The sequence below is a fragment of the Monodon monoceros genome, unplaced genomic scaffold, assembly GCF_005190385.1.
Source record: "Monodon monoceros isolate NGI ecotype Baffin Bay Population unplaced genomic scaffold, NGI_Narwhal_1 Super_Scaffold_4, whole genome shotgun sequence".
NCBI classification, from domain to species: Eukaryota; Metazoa; Chordata; class Mammalia; order Artiodactyla; family Monodontidae; genus Monodon; species Monodon monoceros.
The window spans coordinates 23,223,180-23,248,278 of NW_021703781.1; the positions used below are offsets into that span (position 1 = coordinate 23,223,180).

Consider the following 25,099-nt stretch of genomic DNA (forward strand, 5'->3'; position numbering starts at 1 on the left):
AGGTAGATATTAAAATAATAATTTTTGCTCTTTGTAGACTTAAATAAGTGAATGCCTTTTCTAGAAGAAATTGACTAAAGCTAAAATTCATCTCCCTAAAAAGCCATGAAACGTCAAAGTGTACATCACTCTACATATTCTCTTTAAAATGTTCTATTCTGAATCTTTTAAAGTGTTTAGCCTAAAACAGATTTGTATTATAAACCAGGCTGTTAGGAATTGGAACAACCAAATGACAAAATTTAAGGATTTTCTTTTTTCAGATTTTAGAGCTCATTTTATCTGTGATTATCTTGTTTTGTACAACTGACTTCAATACAACAGTGCTGCAATGGGAATTCAACAAGGCCTCAAAAAGCAGAATATAGAGACTAGCACTCCTTTTCAGTGGTTCCTTTTATTTAAACTTTTACATTTGATAAGACTGCCTATTAATTTTTTTTTACAAATTAGTCTTCCTGCATCAAAACGTATATTTAATTGAAGGCTACATTCACACAGAAAGTAAACTTCAAAGTCCTCAAATAAAAGTCAATAAAGCAGGCAGCCAAGAAATTTACTGTTCTACTACAGTTACTTTTGCAAAACTCATTAGTGTGGTAGAATAATATCCGAGGACATTAGGAAATTGGAATATGAAATCTATTTCATTCTGATAAATCTAATAATTTAATAAACAGTACTCTCTAGTGCTGACAATTCATTCTTATTTCTCTAAGTTTACCCAATACTGCTCCTGCTAAATAACAAACTTTTACCCCAGTGAAGTAAGTGCTGCCAAGAGAAGGGATTGGTTCTTGTGCTGCTGGGCATCCAGACTAAGATGTTATTTTTCTTTCTGCTTTCTCCTAGCAATCTCCATTTCATAATTCTGTTTATTCCTTCTCAAGTGATTTAGTTATTTAATCATGATTGGGTATTTGTTGTTGTTGTTGTTATTTTGGTATTACACGGTAAGTTTCTTAATGGCAGCCATCTAGTCATTCAATTGTTTAGCTCATTAGGCCCTACACATGGGTTGTTCATTTTTCAGCTATATGGACTTAAGTGGAAACCTGGCATGGAATTTACATATAACCAGCAACACATGAGTCTGTAAGGATATTTAGATTCTTCTCAGCAGCAATAATATATATCTTATATACACACACACATATAAGGTATTATATTTTTATATCACACATATATAAGGTATTATATGTGTGTGTTTACTGCTTACAACAACTCTTCTCAATCCTTTTATATTGTAGTAACCATTTTATTATAAATTCACCAAAGTTCACGGTTGGTTGTGTCTTTCATTACTGCATTTACCATCTAGCTTTCTGAAGAATCTTAAAGTCACTTCATTATTTTTTTAAATAATCCTACTAGGTTATTACATAGTTATGACATTTACTTACCCTGCTGATTGAGTGTTCTGGTGGATACTTCAGTTAACTTGGTGATATTGGTGATAACACATGGTTAAAGTTAATGAATGATGAAACTTCCAATATTAAAGGATGGACACTTAGGGTTGGTGAGGAAACCACCATTTCCACATTTTCCATGATAGCTCTAGCCCTCATTTATTTGAAAGTTCAGCATTAAAAAAAAGGATTGCAAAGTTTTATACTGGAATTCTTTTTCTCCTTTTCATTTGGAAAGAAAAATAGTTGGTAATTATGAAACTTGGGAGGGTTCTGTAAGACCTAACACTGACAAGAGTTTACCAATCCCTGTGTGGGGTTTGGGGTTGAATATAATGAAATTTGTAAGATTATGGAATATGTTGTTTCCTTGTGAAATAGATATTTTTTATTCTACTTTCTAAAACACGTGGCAATTAAGGATTAGTATCCTTTCTTTGAACACCCATTTTATTTCTTCAATTTTGAATTTACATTGCTTCCATCTAAAAAAGATTTTTAAAAAATCTGTGGTCACAAAATCTGATTAATGAATTTAATTCTCAATATTTCTTACTAAAATACTTGTAGTGGAACAAAGGATAGTTCAGAGAAAAAAGTTCACAGTTCACTTTTTTAAAAAAATGGTAAAGTAATACCCTTTTTCCCAGAGAATTAACCAAATTCTTCCTTATTTAAATACTGCATAAAGGATAAAGAGCCCTTATGTAAACTATGATTCACCATAAGAAATATAAAGGTTAAAGGGTCAATTAACATACTTCAATAGGTTCAGAGCTTTCTACTACCATACCATGTATTTGAACAACAGAAAATCTTAAGTAGCATTACTGTAAAAACTCCATAACCATAGTAATAAAGTTGTAGAGCTCCCTTTGAAGGTAACATATTTTGATTGATTATCTGAAAGTTCAAAGAGCCTTAATTTTCTACCATAACAATGTGACTTTAGAGTGAATGAAAATCAGGAGGATAAACCTAAGTCCTAATTCTAAAGAAATAACCTGTTATTGCTATAGCACACATTCACATTTAAATACGAAAAATACCACACAGAAAACGGAAACATTTAAAAAAGATTTAAGATCATAAATAGGTCACTGTTGTCACAACACATTTCAGAATTGAAAAAACAAACATTTTGGCTTTTTAGGAAAAACTCCTTTTATATCAATTCCCTCATCATTGAAAGGACTTGTACATTTTTAAATTTCCAGTCTCCTAAGGCACGATATTTTTTTAATCCGAATGCCAACATCATCATCCCCTGCTGTAGGTAGCTGAAATAAGAGGCAAGGAATTAGCACTAAGAAAAACAGCAAAATTTTTTGGACAAAATCATCAGTCATTTAAGAAAAAACAAGAAACAGACTAAGTCATGATCATTTTAGTTAAGAAGGCCCGATCTTTTAATGTAGGACCTTCTGTTAAACATTTTTTTTTAATCAAAGTATTGTAACTCAGATTTAATTCACCACAGAGGAGCTATGAAAGAAGGGGATTGGTAAAATAAAGCATACTTTAAAAATGACTTGGGAGAAAAAAAATCAAATTAGAATAGCATATGGAGGGGCAAACATTGTATGGAACCCACTTTACAGGACTAATTTATTCCTAGTCTTCAGGCAGATCCAGAAGGGAGTTGTTGAGACTAGGTAAACATAATACCTAGGTCCATACTATATGGCATCTGTTCCTTAATCACACGGACCATTCTAGCCTACCACCCACCAACTGAGATGTACTGAAATACTATAACCAGATGCCTAAATTGTATTTTTTATCCAGCCAAAAAAAGTTCTTTAAAATATACCATAAATGTAAAAATTCCTCATTTTTTACCCTGCCTTGCTTTGTCCTCTGTGATACCAACTGAACTTTAAGGTTTCATATGTAAAATGTGGTGTTTTAAGTGTTACTTTTAAAAGAAAAAAAACACCCCACAAAGTTAGCGATTGTCCACAGATGAAACATAGGATGAGGTTCATGACTGAATCAATCATGGAGTGTTAGTCAACTGTAAACTCTTCAAAGTTAAGACTGGGAAATGTGTGTATCAGACACATTAGAGTACAACAGGAGAGAAAGGGAAGTCTGTTTGTCATTCCAATTCTGACAAGGTGCATGGTCTTCGAAATTCCTGTCCACGTTCATGGAGCCACTTATTGGATACTGTGAAAGAAAATAATATATTAATGTCCCCCACTATCTAACTAGTATTTTTTTTTAACATCTTTATTGGGGTATAATTGCTTTACAGTGGTGTGTTAGTTTCTGCTTTATAACAAAGTGAATCAGTTATACATATACATATGTTCCCATATCTCTTCCCTCTTTCTAACTAGTATTTAACTAACGCCTAGGAGCTAGGACTATAATGAAGTTTCTACATGGGCTAAAAAATTTCAAGACCAAAACCAGACAAAGACAGATGCTACTTAGGCTGTCTTTTTAAGAACTTCACTAAATGCTGGAAATAAAAAAGATTTTATATATATGTATGTACGTTTGAGAATCTGTGCATGTGTATTTCCTAAAGTTTCTAATGTTCAATGTAAGACTTGAGATGTAGGTACAGACAGAACAAAACACTGTTTTACCTGTTTGCAGAATACCACTTCTAATACAAAGACATTTTAAAAATGAACACAACTCTATGATTAATCTTTCGTATTATGTGCTCATCAAGTTTCCTTTGTTCCAAGATACTGTTTTTTAATATACCCCCAAAGGAATTAATTTCTTTCTCCTCCTCGTATATCATAGAACCCAATCAATGGCATCAACATGTATAAGATATTTAAACTAGCACTCATTCTTAACTACTTTGTTACCTTTCTTAACCCGTGTATCCAATCTTTTATTCATAACCCTGTTGATTTTACTTCTATGATCTCTTCAATCTATTCTTTGCTCTCCAAACCTTTTGCTGCTGCCTTAGTCCAGGCTTTTATCATCACCCATTTAGACAACAGAAAACAGCCTTCTGAACTCATCTCTCCTCCACTAGCCTCTCTTCATTCTAGTCCAGTGGTTCTCAAACATTAGTTATCATCAGGGGAGTTCTTTTAAATCCTGATGATCAGGTATCACTCCTTAATCTTGCTATGTCCAATACGGTAACCTCTAGACACATGTAGCTACTAAGCACTTCAAGTGTGGAATGTGGCCAAGTGACACATACGGAAATAGATACATGGGGTTAAATAAATCTATATAAAAATAAGTTCACCCATTTCTATTTCTTTTTCTTTTTTTTTTTTAATGTGGCCAGTCCTATACTTGCATGAACCTGAGAGTACCTCTCTAGCTTCATATGATTCCTGGCCCTGGTCCCTAACATGCCTGGAAAACTGCTCTATCTTCAAGACTAAATATAAAAATTAATTAAACTTCGAAGAAGCCTCCCTAAATGTAAGTAGTTACTGTCTTCTGTTTATATCTTTGTATTAGTATCTACTACAAGAGACAACTGTGAACCCCATGAGAGGAAGATTCAACTTTGAGTCAATTAACGTTTCTTAAATAATGAGTGGAAATAGTGTTAAAAATGTCATAAAAAATCTGCTCTGTTGAAAGCAAATTTATATTAAGATAAGAAACTTGCTTGGTTGAATCCCTTTCAGTGTTAAAGTCATATTAGGCAAATCTGTCAGGAGTTTTTTTTCACTTTCTTTTAAGATGTAAATTATAATAATTTTTAAATAAGAGACAAAAATCACAAATTCTATTCAGAGAATATAGGAAATATTTACCCCATTTGTTTCCAACCAGCACTGGACAGGCTGCATGCCGTGTACTATAATCTCCTTCTCCACTGGCAAACAGATTATACCAGAAAACAGCAGTTCCCTGTGGAAAACAATACGAAATTATCCCCAAATAAAGTATCAGGTTATTGCTTTTTATAGTAACTAAATTTTCCTCTGTTCTATGGAAATAATTCTCTATGGCAGCACTATATCTTCCTCTAATATAGTTCTGAAAGTATCATATAATGTACAAAATTTTGGTGATCACATGAAAGCATTAATATCAGCATTACTTAACAAAAAAGTGTATTTGCCAAAGCTAACACATCTTACAATAGCAAGTATCATACGGAACCCATTTTAGAAATGAAAACTTCTAAATACTAATCCCTGGTTGTTCATACCTCTAGGTACTCACGGTAAATTGTACAATATCTAAAATCTTCCCTAGACATAATGTAGTCCTTAAGTATACTACCTTTAAAAATGTTATTTACTACTTAGACTATGAAATATAGGTGCATATATTCCTCAGGGAAAAAAATACAGAGGACCCCCCCCCTCCCAAATTAAAATAACAAGCTAAGCTTACCTTTTTGGGCCAAACACTAGCTCCTACTTCAGGAAAAACAGTGGCTCCTCCTGCTGACACATCACTCATCTAATAAGAGATGAGAGTATTATCGAAAGTGCTGGTAGAATAAAGTTAAACATGCCACTGTGAGGTAGATTTGATACTAAATACTAGAATGAGAATATCTGGACTTCTACTTACATAAATGGGTTTGTGCATGCTAGTCAGTTTTTAAAAAACAAGATGCTATTTAGGTTTACATAGATATATAAAAGCAGAGGAAAGATGGAAGTCAGCAAGGGAGACTGGGATATACTTTGGGATAGCTATTTCTTTTATAGCCAGAGGTAAAAAGAGATGATTTAAAACTGACAAATCAAGTAACATGGGGTATAAATATGTATTCTATAGCACTAGAATATCATCTCCATGGGGGCAGGAATTTTCATCTGTTTTGTTTATTGCTGAGAATAGCCTCAAAACAGTAGGTATTCAATAAATATTTAAATAAGTGACTTCAAACAAAATAGAACTAAACACCAAAAGTAATAAACTAAAACCAGTTTTGTCATTTCTCATGGTAGGGTATCAACACATTAACTAAAAATTAGAAGATGAAAAGATTTATAAAGTTATATTCTTAATGGTGAATTAGAATAAAAACACAAACCTTCCAAATTAACTGAAGAAGCACATGCATAAAATGAGGCAAAGGAAACACAGATCATATAGTGAAGATTTTTTTCAAAAACAACGTAAGTAGGATGTAGAGTCAGACTAATGTATCAAAAGCAAAATCCAACTATATGCTATAGTCAAGAGTCACATCTAAAACAAGTGATTTATAGGCAAATGCTGTACCAAAGAAGAGTTTGATCTTAGTATCAAGCACAGTTTAACTCTAAAGGCATTCAGTGATATAAAGAAGTGTATTTTACCATGATAAATATATAATCGATATCAAAGAGCTAATAGCTCTAAAGCAATGAAAAAATTAACTTCAGAGGAATTTAAAAGTTGTGCTATGTGGCCCATCTGAGAAAAGCATTCAAATAATGAAAAAAATGAATACTAATCTAATAAAAATGCTATATATAACTAAAAGGGGATATAATTATCTAATATATAGTCTGATAGTCACAAATAATCTAACATTTATGGATATTGGACCAAATAATATAGCATCAATTTTCTTGTATTTCTTTGCTTTTTTTTAAAATTTATTTACTTTATGTATCTATTTTTGGCTGCAATGGGGCTTTGTTGCTGCGTGTGGGCCTTCCCTAGTTGCAGTGACCTGTGTGCCACAACTACTGAGCCTGTGCTCTAGAGCCACAAGCCACAACTACTGAGGCCTGTGCACCTAGAGCCTGTGCTCCGCAACGAGAAGCCACCGCAATGAGAAGCCTGCACACTGCAATGAAGAATAGCTCCCACTCACCGCAACTAGAGAAAGCCCGCATGCAGCAACGAAGACCCAACGCAGCCAAAAGGAAAAAAAAGTTATGTACTGCCTTTTGGGGGATACTTGCTCTTAGAATTCAGCCTCATGCTATGAGGAAGCCCAGTCCACATGCTGGTATTCTGGCCAACAACCAGCCTCAACCTCAGCCTTTAAGGTGACCCCAGTGCCAGCCATCATCTGATTGCAAATGCATGAGAGATCCAGAGCAAGAACCATAAATGAAGCCCAATCAACCTCACAACCATGAAAGATAAGAATCAAACTGTTACTTTAAACCATTCAGTTTTGGGGTGATTTGTTATGCAGCAATAGATAACTGGGGCAAATATTATGATCAAAGCTTTATGTATGAATATATAAACAAACAATTTAAAAAAATGAAGATCATACTGTTTTGAAACTAATGAACAATGGGAGAATGGTTACCCTTGAGGAAAGGGCTTCTAGCATGCTCTAATGTACTATTTCTTCTTGATCTGGGTGCTGATTATGCTAGTGTTCACTTTGTGAAAATTTATCAAGTTATATACTTATGATTTGTACACTTTTCTGATATGATATTTATCAATAAATTCAAAATAAAAGTTTATTAAGATAATGTGTATATATACACACAAATTCCTACAAATACATAGAGTTGCTTATATACACATTATAGATGACTATAGATGACAGTCCATACTCCAAAATATCACATTGCCTCCAAATACTGGAACTAGGTGTAATTTTAACTTTCTTCTTCAGGTTGTAATAAGTACAATCTGAAAAAGTTATAAATGCGAAGAAAAAATTCTTTACTCAGTTGTAAAAAAACGTTAAACTAGGATGTTAATCAAGAGCTAAACAGAACAAACATGTGAACACATCAAAATAAATGAGTCATGTGATCAAATCCCAACTGAAAAATTTTAGCTATAACTTACATAAAACAGCCATGTAGCAATTCTATTTCCTGTCCCCAGCTCTTTGAAAGCATCTGGCTCATCTTTCTGTGAATAAAACACAACTCAGTGGTATAAAATTCAGTAATGCAAATTCTCCAATGGCAACTAACATCATTAATATGCTGAATAGTATGCTAAAAACAGCCCCTAAAGGTTCCTTTATAATGTCCAGTGCACTATATATACAAGAGGCATTCAGATATTTGTTGGTTGTTGATTCAACCAGTACACTGAATACTTTTGATAAGACCATTCGGGGGGAAAAAAACAGATTTGTTAGCCTATATAATGAGAACCAATATCTACTATCCACAGATTATTTTAAAAATTGACACCTATAGTTTTAGCTTCCAAAAAAGCAAGACATGAGAGTCTCTCAGCTACATTCATTAAGTCAATTCTCTGTGGGTAAAAAAAAATTTACCTTGAGATTTACTTTGAACTCATGATCCATTCAAATGTCACTGCTACTATTCTTGACTGTCTTTTGGGCTGTCAGCACTTTAATCTGGCTGGAGAATTCACGTCTGGCTATTTAAAGCTAAACTAAAATACAGTATAGTCTCTTGGCATTTTCCCAGAAAAATGAAAATCATGTATTTTTCACACAGAAATTTATACACATCAATTTGTCATATCCTCAAATTGTCTGTTAATGTCCTTCAAAGGATGAATGACTAAAACTGTCGTATACCTATACCACAGAATACTATGCAGCAAAAAAAAGGAACACCCTGTTGATATGTTCTGCAAAAACATGGATGAACCTCAAGGGAATTATGCTGAGTGAAAAGAGACAATCTTAAAAGGATACATGCCGTATGTAACATTTACATAACATTTGCAAAATAATTTTAGTGAAGAACAGATTAGTGGTTACCAGCAGTTATGGATGGGAGGCAGAAGGGTATATGTAGCTAACAGAGCAGTACCGCAAGGGAGTCTTAACAGTGATGGTGAGGTTATGTATCTTTATTGTGGTGGTAGTTACATAAAGCTACACATGTAATAAAACTGTATAGACAGACAGACATGAGTGCGAGCATAACTGGTGAAATATGAATAAGCTCTGTTGCTTGTGCCAACACCAATTTCCTGGTTTTGATAGTGTACTACAGTTATGCAAGATGTTAACACTGAAGGCGGCTGAGTGAAGGGTGCATGGGATCTCCCTGTATATTTGGGGGGAAACTTCCTAGGAATCTATAATTATTTCAAAATAAAAAGCTACGAAAAAAATTTAGTTACATTAATGTGAGGACTTAAACTGTAGTCTTTCACATCATCCAAGATCCTCAGACATTTTTCAATAATTGAAAACAGATGGAAAAGAGACTAAAAATATATTCTTTGCTAGCCTGCCCAGAGAAAGAGTCTAGGATTCTGGGATTAAACCAGTCAAGGAATGTAATACAATACAGGCTGTTTTCTTTCCAAAGAATATACTCTTATTAAAAAATGGTAATAGATCAAGAAGTTTATTAGAATACTTGGCACATTCCCTAGAATTCATGTAATTATGATAAAGCTTAAATTAAGATATGGTAATGACAATTTATAGCTTGATATGTTAAAATTACTTAACTTTTTAATTTAAAAGGTTAAATATTTACTAATCTTAAGCAAGAGTACTTGGGCAAGAACAACTTTTTAACAAACTGCTTTAATATTATTTATTCTCCAGCCTCTGCATCTATTTTATGTTTATCTTCCTGTCTTTCAAAATGTATTCCTGTAATTTCTTCAGATTTATTGCCCAATTCACTGCAGCTGTCTCTAATCTGTTTAACTTATACACTAAATTTTAAATTTCAACAATTTTTTCGACCTAAAGCTTCTGTTTATTTTTCAAATACGTTAAATCATTTTGAGAATTCAGTAATTTTATCCTCTTTTATTTTTAAAGTATTAGTTGTTTTTTCTATTACTCTTAAATTTTATTAATGCCTTCAGTTTGTGCATAATTTAAACAAGGTATGTGCTTTAAAAAGCATTCTTATACATAAATAGATCAAGAGATGGTTAAGTAATTTATCCCTAAAACATGCACATCATTTTTATTCACGTGTGTGTAAGCAAGGGAAATAAGCTTTAAGTCTTGGGATTAAAGACATTTGGAAATTATTATTAAGGAATGCCAAATGTTTTCATGGAACAAATGTGTTTTCCAACAGGAAATGCTGATGTAATTAAAAGGCATTAGTGTTGATAAAGAGGACTGAAAAAAACATTTGCATTATACATGATCACCAGGAAAAGAGTTCCAGGGGGTTGAAAATATATGTCAAATAAATGAATCAGCATGAATTGAATGGTACAGATGGAAGAACAGGTTGCAGGTGCCAGATTATGTGACACATATAAATATTCAAGGCACATGACTAGGCTAAACAGGTGACTAGGTTTTACAGACCAATTTGTTCTTTCATTGGGAAAACAGTCAAATGTAATATAATGTCCATTTACTGGCATTTATTGATAAATAAGTGCAATTAGATCTAGGGCAGCAAATGTTGTCCTTTCAGATACACACTAAAAGTACACACTAGCTAACAGACGCCAGAGTAGCCAAAGCAGTATGATTACACTCCAGTCTTTTCACGCTGCAGTTACATGGATGTTAGCTAAAATGTCTTGCATTCTTTCATGCATCATACTGTCTACTCTCAAGTTTCACAAAAGAATTCTTCAAAACTAGGCAGATTAAAGAACTTACTAAACCGCAAAGGATGCTCAAACTATTATTCAACACCAGTCAAACCCAAATCCTGGAGTTGACTGCTGACTATATTCAGTTTGGGCTTTTCCACTGTGGTTCTCTTCTTTTTCTTTGGTGAGCCAGAGGAATGTGCCTCCCCATTCTGTCCACTACCCATTCTATTATCTATACAATTGCCCTAAATATCCACCAAAGAAAAAGGAATATGTAAAAAACCACAACCTTCGACAATATTTAAACCACTGTCTTCTTAAATCAACTGCAATGGGGAAACAGAGGATATCAAGCTCTGCGAGGTTTGTGAATGATCAAAACTTTCTTCCTAAAAGTTAATAATAGGCAGACAAGGATAATTCTGTTTGCTTCTAAGAGGCTAGCAAAACGTTCCCCATCTCACTGAGATAAAATGTTTAATACTTTACCTGCTTGGGCTCCTAGAAACACCAACCATTAATTACAATTCCCAAAATAACAACAATTCACCATGTATATTGTTTCCAAGCACTTAATACCCTTCAAAATCAAAGGACATTAAGATGAGATGTTAGCAATACTATCTGTCTCTTGAACTTTTGTGTGCACAAAGGTCATCCATAATTTCAGTAGACAGCTCATAAGACAGGTGGTTTCTAGCTGTGATAGCTTTGTGCAATTATAAACAAAAATGTATCTATAAGTAGATGACACTAGTTAACAAACCAAAGAAACAAAATGCCTTTTTAAGGCTACTGCTGCAATAAATGGTTCGGTCTGAAGTGCACTGGAATAAACTGGTTGATAGGACAAAGATAAATCTGGAGGCACAGAACAATATTAAAACAAAAGAGAGAAAGAAGAGGGTTGAAAAGACTGGTAGACACCATCTGTCAGTATTAAAAGGCCTGAATCAAACGGATTGCTTTTAACTCCCTGTTCTCTCGTATCCTTGGTTAATGATAACTTTATTTCTTCACACAGCTTGGCCATGTAAATCCACCACAGAGAGGTGACACAATAACATAGATGAATATGACTGATAAGATGATGATGATAACGGTGAGCTTGAGATTCTTCACACACATGGCTCGGGCAAGATTTCTGTTGGTTGTTTCGAAGGTGACAGACGAATCCACAAGATTTTCTGTTTTATCTATCAATAATTCCAATCTTTTGCCTTGCTGAGCCACCAGATCTATGTTTCTGACCATGATTCCTTTAAGTTCATCCACTTGGGCTTGAGTCTCCATCACTTTATCTAGGCCCTTATTCTCGGAGTGATGCTTCAGCTGTGCAGCCAAGACACTTGAGAACTCACTATTCATGGCATATGGAAGCACTGTTTGTGCTCTTGAACCGTACGTAGTCTGGAACCTCTTTTTTATCTCATTTAGAAAATTAAAGGCCCGGGAACGCTCAAAATCATCATCAGTGATACAAAGATATACAATCCTGTTTTGGCAGATGTAATGAAACAAATAATTGCCATGTAAGTACGTTAGCTTGTTATTTTCAGAGGGTATCTTAGCCAGAATCTGCTCTGTCACCTCCAGGAAGTGGCCTCCACACCAAGCATGTCTGGCAAGGATAGTGGTTCCCCTGGCAACAACAGCGAAAAGAATGGCCATGGCTTCGATCCAATCTGTCTGGGCACCATGTGAGAACTCGGGGATCAGGACAGAGTTGCACAGGTTAGCGTGGGCTCGCCAACTGCCCGCTCCCAGAGGAGGCTAGATTGGACCTATATAGTTTTTTTATATTCTGTATCTGATAACTGAAGTATCTAACATCCCGGGGGCATCTGTATCTGTTGGCAGGCCTCTGCTTTCAAACTGCCAGAAAAAGCTCCCCATAACACATCATACTCCAGCTAGGATGCGAGAGGAAACTCTTCTGAAGGGTCTTGACTCAAAGCAGATGATTTTCTAGGCCATTCTTTCTTTCTCTGAAGGTGTAATCCTTTTGGAGATTTAGGTTTTATGCAGGTATCTCAGTTCAGTAGCCTACACTATAGCAGGTCCTCTCACAGAGCTATTAATCCCCAAAGCTCTAGATTCCTGGAGGTACATGCCTCCAGCCTCAGCTTTTTTGCTCCCTTTAAACACTCTAATTTTAGTCTCTAGGTTTTCTCTATTCAGTTTGCCTTTGAGAATTTCCTTTACTTTCTTCAAAGCTCAACAATGCATTTAAAAGTATGCTAAGTTCTTTTATCCTGTCTCTAGGTATTTTTTACTGCTTTAAAAGGCTTTACAGAATATCTGTTCCACCACGCTTAGACAAATTCCAAATAAGCTATGAATTTTTTTTTTTTCAAGAAGATGTTGGGGGTAGGAGTTTATTAATTTATTTATTTATTTTTGCTGTGTTGGGTCTTCGTTTCTGTGCGAGGGCTTTCTCTAGTTGTGGCAAGCGGGGGCCACTCTTCATCGCGGTGCGCGGGCCTCTCACTATCGCAGCCTCTCTTGCTGCGGAGCACAAGCTCCAGACGCGCAGGCTCAGTAGTTGTGGCTCACGGGCCTAGTTGCTCCGCGGCATGTGGGACCCTCCCAGACCAGGGCTCGAACCCGTGCCACCAGGGAAGCCCAGCTATGAATTTTTAATACTAAAAGAACAGAATTAACATGTCATGCCTAAGCTTCAGTGGAACTCCTTCATTCGCCTTTTTTTTTTTACTTACCCGTGCAAAATCAAAATGGGGTTCATACTGTCCTCCAACTCCATAATTAGCTACCTGAAGGAGAGAAACAAAACATGAATGAAGGAACTATCAAGATTACTATTCAAAAAAACCTATGAGTCCCATTTTGGCCTCTTATATATCATGGTTAGGTACTTCTAAATAAATGAGAAGCAAAGCGTTTTTTAAATCAATAAAGAGTTCCTAAAAAACCAAGGATGAAAAACTAAGGATAGCTACTATATGCTATTTTAGAACCTTAGTTAATACGCTTTTCTTTAGCAAATGTTTCGGGGGACATGCTTTTCCTTAATATATAAGAAACTAAAATCTGAATTTGAATTTTAGAATTAAAAATTTCTAGAATTAGAATTTCAATATTTTTATTATTAATTCTTACTAAACACTTTCCTTGGGAATTTAAATCAAGACTCATGTTTTCCAAAGCCCAAAATGCTGGCAAACTCCCAATCTACTTTAATGAAATCCAGTTTCTTACATATTTTTTTTTCTCTACTTAGGTAAAAAAGGGAAGAAGTTAACACCAATTTAATTATTCCTGTTGGAAGGCCATGACAACTTCATTTGGATGTGACAATGCCCCAGCACGAAGCAGCAAAAGAAAGTAAGAGAAATATTTGGTCTGAGCTCAAGTTCCAGATTTCTTAGTTACAATGCAGTATATGTAACTTTGGATACAACCTCAGTTTTCTTATTTGTAAAATAAGGATAATGATACCTTCCTTAACTCCCTCCCTTCCATCCCAATATGACAAAATGCTAAGAAAATGAAAGGAGAATGTAATTTAAAGAGCATTATTGATGAAATGAAATGAGTGCATAATTAAAAGTGTTGCCCACAGCAAAGTCCAAGTCCTATGTAAATTGTTATTACTGTGGATATTTTACTTCATATGTTGTAGATGCCTTCGTTGGGTTGGATCAGACTATTAAGTTAGAAATATATCAAGTAGCCTGAAAGAGCCTGTGAAGGTTAGGCAGGTGAGAATAAATACAAATTAGGAAAGAAAAAGACACATCATAGTTTTTTTAATAACCAAACGAGTACCAAGGAAGTTGTAGATGACCATGGAGTAAATAATATAAGCAAATTTAAATTCGGGAAGTCCTGTTTTGCACAGTTTCAAAATGCACAAATCTCAGATACCATGGTTTAGCTAACCCTGGACACCAGACCCCCAACAACACAGTGGACATTTCAGTTACCATGTTACATCATTAACTGTGAGTAACTGCATAAAGTGCAAACATTGCTACTAGCTCTTCAGTCCACAAATTACTATACAAATAACAGCTACATATCATGATCAATGACCAGTCATGTCACTTCTTTCAAAGTTTATCAGTGATTGGTCACTGCATATCTGTTATTCAGTTCATGCACAGACAGCAAAGCATGTAGTTATGCTGCCTCCTTATTTCCCAGTAAAAACCTATGTGATATCTTACAAAAACAGACAATTAGAAGAAGAAATTGGCCAACAAAGGTACAGTACAGCAGAGAAATGGAAAGCAATAATGCTGTAAGTGAAATTCAAATCAAATTTAAATGGACTTGGTTCCAGGACAAGATCAGGGAGTAGAAGGACCTGAGCTCACCTTTCCTCTCGTGAAAACACCAAAATCACAACTAATGGCTGAAAAACCGTCAACAAAAAAGACTGGAACTTACCAAAAAAGATATGCTACTTCCAAAGAAGAAGTCACAACAAGACAGTAGGAGGGATGCATTTGAGATACAAACAAATCCCAAAAGTGTTGGGTGGCTGACCCACAAACTGGAAAATATTTATATCACAGAGGTTCTCTCACAGGAGTGAAAGTTCTGAGCCCCACGTCAGGCTCCCCAGTCTGGGGGTCTGGCATTGAGAGGAGGAGCCCCCAGAGCATTTGGCTTTTAAGGCCAGCAGGGCTTGATCACAGGAACTCCCCAGTACTGGGGGAAACAGAAACTCCACTCTTGGAGGGCACACACAAGGTCTTGTGTGCATGGGAACCCAGGGGAAAAAGCAGTGACTTCATATGAGCCAGGGTCAGACCTACCTGCTGGACTTAGAGGATCTCCTTGGGAGGTGGGGGTGGCTGTGGCTCACTATGGGGACAAGGACACCGGTGGCGGAGACACTGGGGAGTACTCACTGGCGTGAGCTGCCCTAAAGGCTGCCACTTTGATGCCAAGACCTGGCCCCACCCAACAGCCCTTAGGCTCCAGTGCTGGGACGCCCCAGGCCAAAAAACCAACAGGGCAGGAACACAGGCAGACAGGCTGCTTAAGTCTTCCTGAGCCCACAGCCGCCTCTAAACACATCCCTTGACACGGTCCTGCCCACCAGAGGGACAAGACCCAGCTCCACCCACCAGTGGGCAGGCACCAGTCCTTCTCACTAAGAAGCCTGCACAAGCCTCTTAGACCAGTCTCATCCACTAGTGGGCAGACACCAGAAGCAAGAGGAACTACAATCCTGCAGCCTGTGGGACCTCAAACACAGAAAGTTAGACAAAATGAGATGGCAGAGGAAAATGTTCCAGATGAAGGAACAAGATAAAACCCCAGAAGAACTAAGTGAAGTGGAGACAGGCAATCTACCTGAAAAAGAATTCAGAGTAATAGTAAAGATGATCCGAGATCTCAGTAAAAGAATGGAGGCACAGACTGAGAAGATACAAGAGCTAGAAGATATAAAGAACAAACAAACAGAGATGAACAATACAATAACTGAATTGAAAACTAAACCAGAAGGAATCAATAGCCGAATAAATGAGGCAGAAGAATGGATAAGTGAGCTGGAAGACAGAATGGTGGAAATCACTGCTGTGGAAAGGAATAAAGAATGAAAAGAAATGAAGACAGTATAGAAGACCTCTGGGACAACATTAAATGCACCAACGTTCACATTATAGGGGTCCCAGAAGGAGAAGAGAGAGAGAAGGGACCTTAGGAAATATTTGGGGAGATAGTAGGGAAAGACTTCCCTAATATGGGAAAGGAAACAGTCACCCAAGTCCAGGAAGCAGAGGGTCCCATACAGGATAAACCCAAGGAGGGGCATGCTGAGACACATATTAATCATACCAACAAATATTAAAAAGAAAATATTAAAAGCAACAAGGGGAAAGCAACAAGTAACATACAAAGGAATCCCCATAAGGTTATCAGCTGATTTTTCAGCAGACACTCTTCAGGCCAGAAGGGAGTGGCACAATATATCTAAAGTGATGAAAAGGAAAGAACTACAGTCAAAAACACTCTACCCAGCAAGGCTCTTGTTCAGATTCAATGGAGGAATCACAAGATTTACAGATAAGCAAAAGCTAAAAAGAACTCAGCACCACCAGAACAGCTTTACAACAAATGCTAAAGAAACTTCTCTAGGAAGAAAACAAAGGGCCACAACTAGAAACAAGAAAATTACGAAGGTATCACCTCACACTGGTCAGAATGGCCATCATCAAAAAGTCTACAAACAATAAATGCTAAAGAGGGTGTGCAGAAAAGCGAACCCTCCTATGCTGTTGGTGGGAATGTAAATTGGTGGTGCCACTATGGAGAACAGTATGGAGGTTCCTTAAAAAACTAAGAGCTACCGTATGATCCAGCAATCCCACTCCTGGGCACTTAGGAAGCAACCTAAATGTCCATCAACAGAGGAATAGATAAAGAAGATGTGGTACATGTATCGGTGGAATTTTACTCAGCCATAAAAAAGGTATGAAATAATGCCACTTGCAGCAACATGGATGGACCTAGAGACTGTCATACTAAATGAAGTCAGAGAAAGACAAACAGCATATGATCACTGTACATGGAATCTAAAAATGATACAAATGAACTTATTTACAAAACAGAAACAGACTGGCAGACTTCAGAAACAAACTTATGGTTACTAAAGGGGAAAGGTCGGGGGGAGGATAAATTAGGAACTTGGGATTAACATATACACACTACTATATATAAAATAGATAACTAATAAGGACATACTGTATAGCACAGGGAAATCTACTTGGTACTCTGTGATAACCTATATGGGGAAAGAATCTGAAAAAGAATAGATATACATATATGTATAACTAAATCACTTTGCTGTACACCTGAAACTAACACAACATTGTAAATCAACTATACTCCAATACTAAAAAAATCCCCTCATGCTGAGCCCCCCTCCTCCACCCCCCACCCCCCCGCCAAAAAAGAAATCAGACTTAAATGCAGACACAGAAGAAAGGCTGACAAGGAAAATGCTTCTAACTTTTGCTGTTTGAGAAACTCTAGATACGCAGTCAGAGGAATGTGGTGAAGGTAAACTTACTAACATAAGGAAAGTGATCATGATGAAAAGGATGAAGAAGATGTCCTAGAGGAAGTGACTGGAAAAAAATCGACAATAAAAGATCCCTCAGAGATATTTAACAACATTGAAAGCACAAAGGATAAAATGTTGAAAGCTGATCCAAACTTAGAAGTATGACAATTTGCAAAGGAAAAGATGCTCACTCTGTATCATAAGTTTCACAAATGAGATGAAGGAACATAAACTATTCTTGGTAAGTGTTTACAAAGAAATAAAACACTGTAATCCTCAATATTTCTAATATTTTATAATACTGAGACAATTCAATAGAGAAGACTAGTTTTCAACAAATGATGCTGGGACGATTGGCTAACCACATGAAAAGAATGAAGTTGGACCTCTATCTTACACCATATATAAAAATTGACTCAAAATGGATCAAAGACCTGAATGTAAGAAAGAAAACCATAAAAATTGTAGGAAAAACCACAGGTGTAAATCTTTATGTCCTTGGATTAGGCAATGGTTTCTTAAACACCTTATGCCAAAGCAACCAAAAAAAAGACCTATCAGACTTCATAGAAATTAAAAATATTTTGCCAAAGGACACCATCAAGAAAGTGAAAGAGACACCACAGAACGGGAGAAAATATTTGCAACCCATACACCTAATATGGGTCAAGTATTCAGAACATATAAATAACACAACTCAACAATAAAAACAACCCAATAAAAAATAGGCAAAGGATTTGAACAGAAATTTTTTCAAAGATATAAAAATGGCTGGGGCTTCCATGGTGGCACTGTGGTTGAGAGTCTGCCTGCCAATGCAGGGGACATGGGTTCAATCCCTGGTCCGGGAGGATCCCACATGCCATGTAGCAACTAAGCCCGTGCGCCACAACTACTAAGCCTGGCTCTAGAGCCCGTGAGCCACAACTGCTGAGCCCACGCTCTAGAGCCCAAGAGCCACAACTACTGAGCTTGCGTGCTGCAACTACTGAAGCCCACGCGCCTAGAGCCCATGCTCCGCAACAAAAGAAGCCACTGCAATGAGAAGCCCATGCACCACAATGAAGAGTAGCCCCTACTCTCTGCAACTAGAGAAAGCCTACATGTAGCAACGAAGACTGAACAGAACCAAAAATAAATAAATTTTTTAAAAAATGGCCAATAACTCATGAAAAGATACTCAACATCATTAGCCATCAGGGAAACGCAAATAAGAACCATGATGAGATAGCACTTCAAACATACCAGAATGACCTTAATTAAAAAACTGGACAAGAACAAGTGTTGGCAAGGATGTGAAGAAAATGGAACCCTCATACATTGCCAATGGGATTGTAAAATGGTGCAGCCATTCTGGAAAACAGTTTGGCAGTTCCTCAAATATTAAAGTTACCACATGACCCAGCAATTACATATGTAGGTTTATACCCAAGAGAAATTTAAATGACATTTGTACAAAAATTTGTAGACAAATAGCATTAGTCATAATAGCCAAGGAGTGGAAACAATCCAAAAGCCCTCCAACTGATAAATAAATAAAACGTGGTATATCCAAACAAGAGAATGTTAATATTATTCAGCCATGAAAAAGAATAAAGTGCTGATACATGCTACAACATGGATATACCTTAAAAACATTGTCAAGTGAAATAAGCCAGATACACTAGGTCACATATTGTATTACTCCATTTATATGAAATATTTAGAATAGGCAAACTTACATACAGAAGGTAGAGAAGCAGTTGCCAGGGGCACTAGGGAGGGGGAATGGAGAGTGACTACTTAACTGAGGTTTCTTTGGAGGTGATGAAAATAGTGTTGATGATTGTACAATCATGTGAATATTAAAACCAGGGTAAATTTTATGGTATGTGAATTATTTCTTACTAGAAAACAGAAAAAAAAAATTTATTAAAAAAAAAAACTGCCATGGCCACCTGACAGGCCTAGGAATGAAAAAAAAAAATCACAGTGTACTTAATAAATACTAGTGTTACATATTTTTCATTTCCCTATACGTTTATACTCAACAGTAAGAGTTTTTAATGTCTTGACAAAAAATTTTAAAGGTCACAGAACAATTTTTCCTACTGATTATTAAGATCACTGTACATGGTTTCAGCTTATATATTCACTTTTACAGTCTCAAAGTATCATGCAAATTGAGTACTGCCTGTATAGTGACAGAAAAAATCTCATCTGAAGCATCTTTTGAAGAAGTGTAGGATGTGATTACCTACCTGTAATTCCTCTGCTGTGGAGACATCTAGTCCTGTGAGATCTTGTATTCTCATATTAATTCGAGACACCACAGGGTTTTCATAGCCAGAGAGCCAGGCACTAAAAACAAGAAATAAATTATTAGTTTTACTGATAAAGTTTCAATACACGAAGACGAATAGCTGTCATTTAAAAAGCCCTAATATACAGGACATTAAGGCTTTATCTATAGGCATTTACTTCATTTGCTTCTTTGATATGATTTTTTTTTTTTTTTTGCGGTACGCGGGCCTCTCACCGTTGTGGCCTCTCCTGTTGCGGAGCACAGGCTCTGGACGCACAGGCTCAGCGGCCATGGCTCATGGGTCCAGCCGCTCCGTGGCATGTGGGATCTTCCCGGACCGGGACACGAACCCGCGTCCCCTGCATCAGCAGGTGGACTCTCAACCACTGCGCCACCAGGGAAGCCCTTTGATACGATTTTTACTAATGATGTTGTAATTTTTAAAAGATGTTACATTCTACAGTTAGAGGTTGGAAAGGGAAAAAAACTAATACCATTTATTACTGAGTTTTTATGAAAACAGATGGATTAATGTAAGAAGACTATATAGGACTATCTACACTGAGAATGTTTTTTAATTCCGGAAAAATACATACATCAAAATGAAAACAACTGTTCCTTCTAGATAAGGTATAGGAACTGGCCAAGGTGAAGGTCATAGGGGTTTTAGCCTGATTTATATAATGCTAATGTTTTATAAGAAAAATTCATGTATTACTTGCCTAAATAAAAAAGTTTTGAAAGGTACCCAACACACCCAGTAGGATAGCTATAACCAAAAAGGTGTTGGTGGTGATGTGAAGAAATTAGAACCCTCATATATTGCTGGTAGGAATGTAAAATGGTGCAGCCACTTTGGAAAACACTTTGGCAGTTCCTCAAATTGCTAAATACAGAGTTACCATATGACCTAGCAATTCCACTCCTAGGTATATACCCAAGAGAAATTAAAATGTGTGGTCATACCAAAACTTGTACATAAGTATTCATAGTAGCATTATTAATAATGGCCAAAAAGTGGAAATAATACAAATGTCCATCAACTGATAGACAGATACATAAAATGTGATATATCCATAAGACAGATTATTGTGTCATGAAAAGGAAGTAATGATACATGCCACCACACGGATGAACCTTGAAACCATTATGTTAAGAAAGATAAGTCAGATACAAAAGGTCACACATTATGATTCCATTAATATGAAATGTCCAGAACAGGCAAATCAATACAGAAAGTAGATTAGTGGTTGCCACGAGAAGGCAGTATTAAGGAATGACTCTTAATGGGTACAGGATTTTCTTTTGGGGTGGTGAAAATGTTCTGGTATTAGATAACGGTGATGACTGCAAAGCTAAAAAAGACTAAAAACCACTGAACTGTATACTTTAAAGGGTAATTTTACGGTATGGGAACTATAGCTCAATAACATGGCACAGCAAAATTCAGCTCTCTCCTTTACATATGGTTTTTCCCAGTCTATTAGACTTTTTCTTTCTTCACTTCTCTCATCAAGCTTTGGTCCATCATTTCAACAGTATTCTTTTTTTGGGGGGGGCGGGGGAGCCGCGCCATGCAGCTTGCAGGATCTTCGTTCCCCAACCAGGGATCGAACCCGTGCCCCCTGCAGTGGAAGCGTGGAGTCCTAACCACTGGACCGCCGGAGAATTCCCTCAACAGCATCCTTGACTAAAAGCCTAAACTCACCTGTCTGGCAAAAAACACAAGCCTGATGAATTTCTTTTCTCCAAGCTTATACCTATAACACCAAATCATATTAGAAAAAGTCATGAGATAGGGCAGATATGTTCCACTAAAAATTCATGAACACTGGGACCTCCTTGGTGGCACAGTGGTTAAGAATCCGCCTGCCAATGCAGGGGACACGGGTTCAAGCCCTGGTCCAGGAAGATCCCACATGCTGCGGAGCAGCTAAGCCCTGTGCACCACAGCTACTGAGCCTGCGCTCTAGAGCCCGCGAACCACAACTACTGAACCTGCGGGCTCCAATTACTGAAGCCCGTGCTCCATAACAAGAGAAGCCACTGCAATGAGAAGCCCACGCACCACAACGTAAGAGCAGCCCCCGCTCGAAGCAACCGGAGAAAGCCCACGAGCGGCAACGAGACCCAACACAGCCAAAAAAAACAAAACAAAACAAACAATCATGAACACTAACTCCAAATGGGCCTTACTCTCGCCTCTATTCTGAACCCCAACCCACCTCAGACTCCTTCACTCAGTGGATTACATATCTCCTACGTCACAGATAAAATAGAAACCATACAATCTTTTCCTTATACATAGTTCATTCTAGTTCATTCCAGTTCCAAGAGGCGATTTCTCTCCATTATCTAAGGCCAATCCTCTGCCTTAGATTCTATTACCTCCTGCCATTTTAGGAACCATAAATCATTGATGAGCCCTTCTCTCTCATATAATCAACATCTCTTTTCAAAAATTCCTCCCACAGCTTTTAACAGGGCTTAAGACTTTCCCATTAAATAAATAAGCAAAAATTTTAAATTCTTTCCCTCAATTCTCTCTCCAGCCACCAATTTCTTTCTCCTCCATCTTCAAGTCAACCTTTTCACTGACTCCTCACTTCTCAATCCATTCCAATTTAGCTTTAGTCCCCATCACTCCATCAAAACTGCTCTTGCTAATATCTCACCCATAACCCTACTATGCGCTCCTAAATCTAACAAGATTTTCCCATTCTCATAGTATTTGCTCTTTTAGTAACATTTCAGAATGTTCATCCTTCTTGAAACTCTCCTCCTGACTCATTCATTCTCCAGGTATTATTCCTTTAGTCTCTCTGGATATTCCATCCTGGTCTCCCTCACAGCCTCTCACACTGTATTTTGTCTTTCTCCCAGTGCCCCAGCAGCACTTATTCAACAATGTTTCTTCTTGCCCTAAGGCTAGTGCACATGCTCATCTCTACCCAGAGTATTCTTCTGCTTAACTTTGCAAATTTAAGGCTTTGGATTATCATTTTAGTTGTCTCTTCTTCAGAGAAGCCTTCCTTGACTCCTCCCTGTGCCAGACCAGGTTTTTGTTTTGTTTTGTTTTTGGAACAGTAAGAGGAAAAAGTTTTTAGCTAATCACATGAAATTGACATGACATGCTATTATAAGTAAAGGAAGATAAATAATACTGTTACAAAATTTACATTTCTCACATCCATTTCAGAGGAAAATGCATTAGGATTCCTCTTGATCTGATGGACTGATTTCCATAAAATGGTTTTTTTTTTAATAGTAAATAACAGTATATTTTCTCAGACTGCTAAGAAGTGGTCAGAAAGGCAACTATAAAATCTATAATGAAAACAACTGACAGGATTAGGGCTGTTTCATGAAATATTAAGAACTATATCTCTTTTTTGGCTGTTAAAGCAATTGTTTGCTGTACCAGAGAAAAGGTGCACTGATTTAAAGAGCTTCTTCTTAAGTAATATACATTCAATTGTTCAAAACTGAAGTGAGTTTTCTTTCTAATGTTGCCCTCTTTTGGAGAACAAGCAAATATCTTTGTCTTTTGTATATAGTTAGGCAAATATTGTGAAATGCAGCTCTTGTGATCTAAATTTTATTCCCTCACAATTAAACGGGGGCAATTAATTATTATTAGGAATAAGCCTTTGAAACACTTCCAGCTTTTAAAACAGCAAAGCTTCTGAATAACTTCTCAAAACTAGCTTTCCATTTTGGTGCATGACCTGATACCTGACACATTTGATCTGTATTTTAGTCATTTCTTCTAATATCTACACTTTGCCTTCAATAAGGGTTAGTGTTGTGGTTTCAAACAATTTTTACATATAATAGAGTAAGTTTTCATTTCACAGAACTGAGTTTTTCCACTCATGTACCTGTGGAAGGTAATTTGAGCACACACATATTTGCATACATATTTGTGTGTATACATATACATTTTTTAAAGTAAGTCGCTTTTACCATTAAAATAAAGCTAGACAACAGGGAAACTACGAGGAACAGTTTGTCTTCCTTAGAAATCCTTTTCTAGGTTGAGAAGGGCAAGTACAATTTGCTGAAGGATTTGATGAAGCTCTAGTCTTTTCATCATGTGTTAATCCCACACTGTCATGTCTTATCACCACAGCTACATACATGTCCACTTCCTCAGTAGCACTAGCCTCGAGGTGTAATGTCTATCATAAACAGGACATTGCTGACCAAGCACTCAATACTGTTTGCAATCATTCAGCAACTCATTCTCCACTTTGCCCAATACTGGTATCAAAGTAACATTGACAACTCACCAATATCTTCCTCTGCACACTGCCCAAAATAGATATACACGTTCATTCCAGCTTCTCCATTTCCTAACTGCTGGAACTACATCTTCAAAGAATGCTACTTTCATACACCCAGCTGTGAATGCTGCCCGCCACGCCACGTAGCCCTGAAGTTATTTCAGTACCAAGGTCTTTTGGTCCAGAGACATTTGCCAGCACACATTATCTACCACAGCACGGACCATCTATTTTGCATCATCCACTCCATTTCCCAGATGCTGTAGGGATCAGAATACCCCAACCCCATGGGAATCCTCTTCAGCCTGTTTCCTCAAAAGACTGAGGTCCTGGGACTTCCCTGGTGGTCCAGTGGGTAAGACTCCACACTCCCAATGCCGGGGGCCCAGGTTCGATCCCTGGTTGCGGAACTAGATCCCGCATGCATGCTGCAACTAAGAGTTTGCATGCCACAACTAAGAAGTCCACATGAAGCAACTAAGAGTCTGCATACCACAACTAAGAAGCGCACATGCCGCAACTAAAGATCCCACATGCCGCAAACTAAAGATCCCACATGCCGCAAACTAAAGATCCCACATGCTGCAACTAAGACCAAAATAAATAAATAAATATTAAAAAGTTTGAGGTCCTGCTGGCACTCCTCTTCTTTACAAGAGGAAAGAAGTATCTTTGTCTCTTTGTTAAG

The 25,099-nt window shown here is 36.9% G+C and overlaps 1 protein-coding gene and 2 pseudogenes across 5 annotated transcripts in view; all 3 read right to left on the reverse strand.

Annotated features, from left to right (window-relative positions):
* Positions 1–1,790: 1,790 nt before the first annotated feature.
* Positions 1,791–25,099, reverse strand: part of P4HA1 (prolyl 4-hydroxylase subunit alpha 1) — a 97,641-nt gene continuing 74,332 nt past the window's right edge. For 2 of the 5 annotated variants that reach the window (XM_029245720.1, XM_029245721.1), the window contains 6 exons: positions 20,082–20,181; positions 13,520–13,573; positions 8,127–8,192; positions 5,757–5,825; positions 5,168–5,264; positions 1,791–3,584 (listed from right to left, as the gene is read on the reverse strand). In XM_029245720.1, the coding sequence (XP_029101553.1) occupies positions 3,514–3,584; positions 5,168–5,264; positions 5,757–5,825; positions 8,127–8,192; positions 13,520–13,573; positions 20,082–20,181 (457 nt within the window). In that variant the 3' untranslated portion in view covers positions 1,791–3,513. The remainder of the gene's footprint in view (positions 3,585–5,167; positions 5,265–5,756; positions 5,826–8,126; positions 8,193–13,519; positions 13,574–20,081; positions 20,182–25,099) is intronic. The other 3 variants (XM_029245716.1, XM_029245717.1, XM_029245719.1) reach the window with 2 other exon arrangements.
* Positions 11,452–12,470, reverse strand: LOC114908930 (annotated as a pseudogene).
* Positions 24,158–24,826, reverse strand: LOC114908931 (annotated as a pseudogene).